We start from the raw sequence: 8163 nt of genomic DNA on the forward strand, positions 1-8163 counted from the left end.
TAACTACTCTCACCCTGAGAAAGCTCTTTATAATGTCTCTGTGGCTCATTTGGGCACTCAGTTTCTAGCCTTTGTTCCCTTCTGCGATTACCATCCGTACTAAATAATCCGTTCTTATCTACCCTGTCAATTTCCCTGAGAATTTTGTATGTGGTGATCATATCTCCGAACTCTTCTGTCTTCCAGCGACGTGAAGTGCAATTCCCACAGCCTTTCCTCGTAACTCATACCTTTTAGTTCAGGGACTAGCCTAGTGCATACCTGTGAAGCTTCTCCTTTGTGTGTGTGTGAGAATTACCTGTGAGAAGAACCTGTGGGTGTAATTACCTAAGTGTTGTTACTGGATGAGAGCTATGCTTGTGGTACAACCCGTCTTTTTCTCTATTATTTGTAATAATAACTGTAATTGTAAAAAATTGTAATTGTTCTGACCGTCTACTGTGTGTGTGCTCGCAACGCTTATGTACTGCTGCGGGAATCGAACCCTAGACTTGTAGGCTGTGAAAGTCTATATATAAGTATGAAATTTTATAGTCAGTCATGGCAGTCAGATAAAAAAAAATAGTTATATACCCCTAATGTGTCTCAATCTTCACAATCTTATGCAGGCGATGAGTCACAATAACGTGGCTGAAGTATGTTGACCAGACCACACACTAGAAGTTGAAGGGATGACGACGTTTCGGTCCGTCCTGGACCATTCTCAAGTCGATTGTCTTGAGTCGGTTTCACAATCTTAATATCTAGCACACTCTCTTAACGTTGTGCGTAATTATGTAAATATATATTTACTAAGTAACTTCTGCAATTGACACTCTGTATATCTCATAAATAAAATATTATTAATTTTATTATTAAATCAAATTGCTAAATGTTGAGTTCTGAGATGCTTTTCTACGATTATTAAGGACCTGCCCGAAACGCTGCGCGTACTAGTGGCTTTACAAGATTGTAAATACTATGCTATGTATTCTCACAAACCCAATGTACCTTCTTGTATATAAATAAATAAATAAATAAATAAATAAATTATTATTTAGCTTCAGTTTTGTATACTAGTGGTGTTCGAAGGACCACTTTTTGGGAGATAGGAATAGCCTAGGCTACTCTATCCCTTTGAGATGTATTTCTTTCTTGTTTCAATAAACATACTTGAACTTGAACTTGCGCAGGCGCCAACTGCCTCCACCACCATTACCAGTGGTACGCCGGGGACAGTGGTCACCAGCTCTCGTAACTGTGTGGGCGGCTGCTCAGTCAACGGCGTTTCTCAGATTTGGTAATAATTGCTGTAATTATTATTATCGCATTTCTTGTAATTATACAGTGAAGTCATAAGAATGTGTTGTATCTATGAGAAAGTATTGAAGCTGTTTAGTGGGGAGTGAAACTCGCATAATTTTTTTTACGCACCATTAGTTACTAAACTGCTGAAAGCTCAACTCCACTTTTTCAGGGGCTAGATTCACGAAAGCACTTACGCAAGCACTTACGAACCTGTACATCTTTTCTCAATCTTTGGCGATTTTATTTCCAATTATTAAACAGTTAATTAGCTCCGAAGCACCAGGAGGCTGTTTATAACAATACCAACAGTTGATTGGAAAGTTTTCATACTTGTAAATTGTTTATTAAATGTAACTAAAGCCGTCAAAGATTGAGGAAAGATGTACACGTTCGTAAGTGCTTTCGTGAATCTGGGGCCAGATTCACGAAGCAGTTACGCCAGCACTTACGAACCTTTACATCTTTTCTCAATCTTTGGCGGCTTTGTTTACAACTTTTAAACAGTTAATGAGCTCCGAAGCACCAGGAGGCTGTTTATAACAATAACAACAGTTGATTGGCAAGTTTTCATGCTTGTAAACTGTGTACTTAATGTAACCAAAGCCGGCAAAGATTGAGGAAAGATGTACACGTTCGTAAGTACTTGCGTTAGTGCTTTCGTGAATCTGGCCCCTGAACAGTTACGTAAAGCAGAGCGAATATGGTAGATTATTTTTGGATACTATTTTATGTTATTATATGCATTTATTTACAAGATGTTTCAATTGTTAGAGTTACATGGTTGGCAACCTGTTGCCAAAACAAGTTCTTATTATAAGAACATGGGCAGTAAGGAAACTGCATAAGGCTTATTAGCCCTAAGCGACACCTTACTTCACCTCGCTCTGTTTTATATAGATATTCAGTTGCTTCAGCTAAATTAGCGTTCCTGTGCCAGGTAAGTCCACTACGGGCTCACCATAGCCCGTGCTACGTGGAACTTTTTGTTCCCAGTAGCTGAATCTTAAACAACAACAACAACAGCTAAATTAGTGCCGATCCCAAAATCCAAAGATCCAGCTAATCCTAGGCCTATCTCTCTCCAAAGCTGTGCAGCCAAGACGGCTGACAGAATGGCACTCAACAGACTTGAGTGGAAACTGCACTAAGATATGTATGCCTACAGAAGAGGGGTTGGCACAGTGGAATGTATTACAACTCTGTTAGACCATCTGAATGACAGACCAGGAATGCTGATATTCCTGGACCTCGAGAAAGCCTTTGAACTGGCTAGCGCCCCAGTTATTCTCTGCTGCCTCATTGACAAAGAGGTCAGAGGCAACCTGCTCTCCTGAACCAAAAACTGTCTCATAAACAGAGAAGCAAGAGGGAAACTTCATGGCACAGTCTCTGACTACAAAATACATGAAAATGGTACACCGCAAGGGGGCATTCTCAGCCCCCTTCTCTTCAACTGTTTAATGGAAAGAATAATGAGGTTGAAACTCCCGGAACACTGCAGGCTCCTAAACAATGCGGATGACTTTGTCATCATCATAAAAGGAAGGGTTGCGACGCGCCTTGCACCCAAATGCTTAGACTGCATCAGTGAAGAGGCAAAGCAGATTGGTATAAAACTAAACCCCACAAAGACAAAAGCCATACGCATAAAAATAGTGAAGCCCAACAACCAACTCAAAGTACAGGGTGAACCAATTGAATGGGTGGACACTTATCAGTATTAAGGAATAATCCTGGACACAAATTTTAATGCTGAGGTCACTTACTTGAGAGAACGAACTGCGGCCCGGACGGCAATCCTCAGGTCGCTGACCTCCCTCTCTGGAGGAGCCAATCTGGAAGTCCTTCGCACTTATTATGTACAGGCAGTCAGATCAGTGATCGACTATACCTCACCTGCACTCACAAGCCTATCAAAACAACAGTGGAAAAAGCTTGAAGTAGCACAAAGCAATGCCATGAATGCTGCCTTGGGAGCCCCTATGTGGACCACACTTGAAGCACTAAGACTGGAAACGGGTTTGCCCTCTCTTCAAGAAAGATAGTTTTCTTGATTCGTGTTTTTCCCTGAAATATAAACATTTTAGAATCAGATATAAATTTATCTTTGTTGTCCTCCATACGAATAACAAATGCTCAAAGTACATACGTTAATAGGTGCAATATTTTCACCTCCATTGTAATTTCCGCTAATGTCCTAGGTGTTGCTGCCATCTCCTCTACCGCAGGGCTCCGGCGTGTGTGTGTGTGTGTCAGAGCGGGGAGGACTCCCGCCAGGGCGTGAGGAGGGATGGCCTACCAGTACTATATTGAAGATGACTACTGGTACTCCACGAGATGCGAGGACAATGTGTCCTCCTTCTCCGTTGAATTGGGTTCAGACCCCAGTACGGGATTGGTGAGTACCTGCTCTCTCTGTCTCTCTCTCTCTCTCTCTCTCTCTCTCTCTCTCTCTCTCTCTCTCTCTCTCTCTCTCTCTCTCTCTCTCTCTCTCTCTCTCTCTCTCTCTCTCTCTCTCTCTCTCTCGTCTCTCTTTCTCTCTCTCTCTCTCTCTCTCTCTCTCTCTCTCTCGTCTCTCGCTCTCTCTCTCTCTCTCTTTCTCTCTCTCTTTCTCTCTCTCTCTCTCTCTCTCTCTCTCTCTCTCTCTCTCTCTCTCTCTCTCTCTCTCTCTCTCTCTCTCTCTCTCTCTCTCTCTCTCTCTTTAATTTATATTTGTATTTTAGTGCTAACTTCTCCCAAAATGTAATCTGTGAACATATTACAAGTCCTATACGTGCTACGCATTCTTCTGCATACTCCCATCATGTACACCCACATTCTCCCATGTATACCTTCACTCCTACAGAATCGCAATACGAGGTACATGGTTCTCATAGCTCTGAACATTGCTGTCAGCATCCTCATCTGTGTCTTCCTCCCATACGACATATTCCTGACCCAGTCATTATACAAGATGATGTCTCTAGGTGAGTTATAGGCAAGATGGCGTCTCTGAGAAAGTCATATCCTTCTCTTTATAGGCTCTTAAGAGGATTTATATCCTAATAAGAGTAATAAAACACTGAAGAAGAATAACAGACGATTTATTATTAACGTTATTAGATATAAATCCCGTAAAATGTAATCAGAAATATTCGAACTCATCTTTATTTCCTTCAATGTGGATCATTTTTGAATCCAGGTTGGGCCACGGACGAGCTGGAGGATCGTTACAGAAGAATCTGTCCTAATGACCCTCTCAACCAGGCCGTATTTGGGGGCGTCACTGTTCAAGATCAGGTGGGTCCTGAATCTGTTTCCAGAAACAGAAGTGTCTTTAATCTCTTTCTAGAAGTATGTGTGTGAGTCCTGAATTTGTTTCCAGAAGCATGTGAGCCCTATTAACCCCTGTGATCCCGGGTTCGATCCCGGGTGCCGGCGAGAAACAATGGGCAAAGTTTCTTTCACCCTATGACCCTGTTACCTAGCAGTAAAATAGGTACCTGGGTGTTAGTCAGCTGCCACGGGCTGCTTCCTGGGGGTGGAGGCCTGGTCGAGGACCGGGCCGCGGGGACACTAAAAAGCCCCGAAATCATCTCAAGATAACCTCAAGATAAAAAGTCCTTCTGAATTTGTTTCCAGAAACAGGTGAATCCATCAGAATCTGTTTCCAGAAACAGGTGAGCCGTTCTTAATCTGTTTCCAGAAATAGGTGAGTGTTTCTTAGTATTTTTCCTTTAACATTAGGATTTTGCCTACTGTCGCTTTCATGGAAAGTTCTAACAGCTGTACACACTTCTATCCACAGCTGAAGTCCCTCCAGCAGCGCCAGCAGCAGCAACTGCGCCGCGCCCCGACCTCCGCCTCCAACGACTACGCTAATCCGAACTACATGAGCTTGATGATGGGAGAGGGACGACGCTCAAGGAAGTTAGTATGGAAATGTTCACTTCTTCTGGGCTAGCAACGTTCCCTTCTCCTGGGTAGCAACGTTTCCTCCTTCTGGGCTAATGTATCCTCCTGGTCTAGCAACGTTCCCTCCTTCTGGGCTAATGTATCCTCCTGCTCTAGCAACGTTCCCTCCTTCTGGTCTAGTAACGTGTCCTGGTTTTGCAATGCTCCGTGATCTGGTCTAGCAATGTTCTTCCCCTGATCTGGCAATGTTCCGGATATAACAGTGTTCTCACCTTTTGGACTAGCAATGATCCCTTACACCAGTCTGGTTATATTCACTCTCCCTTATATTTCAATCTAGATGAATGTGTTCATTACCCTTATGGGGATATTTTGGGAATGTTTCTTGACTTGTGGGCTATTCTTACGACTTATCTGATGAGAGAGAGAGAGAGAGAGAGAGAGAGAGAGAGAGAGAGAGAGAGAGAGAGAGAGAGAGAGAGAGAGAGAGAGAGAGAGAGAGAGGGAGAGAGAGAGGGAGAGAGAGAGAGAGAGAGAGGGGGGGGGGAGGGAGAGAGAAGGGGGGGGGGAGGGAGAGAGAAGGGGGGGGGGGGGGGTGGCGAAGGCCAAAATTCATGACTGCTGTTAACATGATATCCTTCCATATTTTCAGAAGCAACGAGTCAAATCCGTACGAGGAGTATGTCACAGCTGATATCTAGTCCTATCTCCAGCTTACCCTCTCTCACAGTCATCTCCAGCTGTTATGTGGAAATATTTTATATTATGCTGTTCATCTGCGTCTCTTTCTCTTTCTTTCTCTTCCTTCCTCCCGTTTGTATGTTGTCGTGGGGCCTTGTGGAAGCCTGTTCACCAACATGCCGGCATTATGGAAGCCTGTTCACCAACATGCCGGCATTGTGGAGGCCTGTTCACCAACATGCCGGCATTGTGGAAGCCTGTTCACCAACATGCCGGCATTGTGGAAGCCTGTTCACCAACATGCCGGCATTATGGAAGCCTGTTCACCAACGTGCCGGCATTGTGGAAGCCTGTTCACCAACATGCCGGCATTGTGGAAGCCTGTTCACCAACATGCCGGCATTATGGAAGCCTGTTCACCAACGTGCCGGCATTGTGGAAGCCTGTTCACCAACAAAGACCCTTCAAGACGTCTATGCCGTATCGTGGGGTCCACCGACAGCATTATGTAAGTCTGATTGATGATGCAACACATAATGATAGTGAACAAAACATACTGAACTTCGTTAAATCAATTACTTTATCGTTGTCAAGAAAGCTGCTTCAATTACATTCAGGTATGATTCAGTATTATTTAAATGATCTGTAATATTGTTTATAATATTGTTTATTATTACGTTTTTTAGTAATGTTGTCGAGGCTTTTATTAGTCTTTATTTTGTATCGTGATTTGTTTGAAATTTATTTTGTATTCTAATTTGTATTACTTTTACTGTGTTCAGAAATTTATTCAACCCGTTATAATGTATTGAAGCTTATAATGAGGTTCAATAACCTCATTTATTATGATGTGAGTAATTTGTGGTCACTTTATTTCTATACTGTATCTTGTATGAACATATAATGATCGTTGGGTGTTTGCTTCGACGGTAATAATTAATAGCCATGTAATACTTTATTGTAATTAGATATTTAATTAACATTCTCTTCAATTATTAGTAGTATTATTATTAATATTATTATTATGATTTGCATCACCAAATCGGTGTTGTAAATGTGGATTTTCTCACTGATATCTTACACTATTGTGGTTTCTGTGTATTATTATTATTATTATTATTATTATTATTATTATTTGAAATGATAAATAAGCCGGAAGGTGAAGCATAAAATTTGTATAATTTTTTTCCCCATGGCGCAGCGAGCGTATCCGGTTAATGATATTTTCTGGATAAAAGGTAAAAATAATATTATTTCTCCTCCAGATGCTGTGATAACTCACTATGTAAATATAAATGGAGAAAACATTTCCTTTGAGGATTATTTTATTTGTAATCTTGCTGCGTAGTGAAAATAAGAATTTTTGTTTTTTGTTTTTTTTTTCGTTGCTGTTGATCTATAATATTACAATAATTGTCTTTATATTTGTGTTCTGATGACAGCTTTTGTTGATATTGGTGATAACTTGTGGGGTATACAGCCCTGGGATCATTCTGCCTTATTACCAAAGCCGGGTAAGACAGAGAACCGTTTGGGCAATGTTTTCTTAAACCTGATGCATCTGTTCATGTGTCAGTAAATAAAGTCACCCCAAGAGTCTTTTGTGGTTTACATCCTGGGGAAGGTGAGTATGTTGGCTTAGGGAGGTTCAGATTAACAGACTGGATTTCTTGGATTTACCATTATCTGGAACACAGGTCCCAGATAACAGGAGGAAGATAGAGCAGGCTATCACAGACGTGATAAGTCTCTTTACTATGGGAAGATTTGTGGCTTGTGGAAGATTAGTGGCTTTAGGTATTATATGTACTAGCTCTATCTATAAATCCAACATTATGTTTGTAACTAATCCTCTATGTATGAACTTTTACCTGAATAAACAATTGAAGATAGACCAGACTATCACAGACGTGATAGTCTCTACTATGGGAAAAAGATAGACCAGACTAGGTGAGTATAGGACATACACTTGGGGCAGCTCCATCCATGACATCCTTGTTAAAAACTATTAATATTTAAATCATACATCTCTTGCTGCTGCAGCTGTCCTCTCGAGCACTACATTGAAATTTTGTTGTCAAAATCACCAATGGATAGAATATAATGTACTATAAATCATAGCGGTTCACAAACAACCATGTTTTCTATGTGTGTGGGTCCCTAAGGTTAGCTTCGGACAGTTTACTACAGTACATAATTTTTTGTCCGTTGTTACAACTTGAGAGGATGGGCTGGCTACCTTAACTCTAACTTAATCAGATAGATTTAGGTGTCTCTTATTACAGTGAAGTATGAGTAAAG

The 8163-nt window shown here is 41.4% G+C and overlaps 1 protein-coding gene across 5 annotated transcripts in view; it reads left to right on the top strand.

Annotated features, from left to right (window-relative positions):
• Positions 1-7461, top strand: part of LOC123746355 (uncharacterized) — a 38186-nt gene extending 30725 nt beyond the window's left edge. For 3 of the 5 annotated variants that reach the window (XM_069314860.1, XM_069314861.1, XM_069314862.1), the window contains 5 exons: positions 3516-3685; positions 4133-4253; positions 4469-4566; positions 5075-5196; positions 5834-7461. In XM_069314860.1, coding sequence (XP_069170961.1) covers positions 3578-3685; positions 4133-4253; positions 4469-4566; positions 5075-5196; positions 5834-5882 — 498 coding nt within the window. In that variant the 5' untranslated portion in view covers positions 3516-3577 and the 3' untranslated portion in view covers positions 5883-7461. Of the gene's footprint in view, positions 1-1152; positions 1280-3488; positions 3686-4132; positions 4254-4468; positions 4567-5074; positions 5197-5833 lie in introns of those variants that run through there. The other 2 variants (XM_045727823.2, XM_045727822.2) reach the window with 2 other exon arrangements.
• Positions 7462-8163: the final 702 nt, after the last annotated feature.

The sequence above is a fragment of the Procambarus clarkii genome, chromosome 80 (genome assembly GCF_040958095.1).
Source record: "Procambarus clarkii isolate CNS0578487 chromosome 80, FALCON_Pclarkii_2.0, whole genome shotgun sequence".
NCBI lineage: Eukaryota > Metazoa > Arthropoda > Malacostraca > Decapoda > Cambaridae > Procambarus > Procambarus clarkii.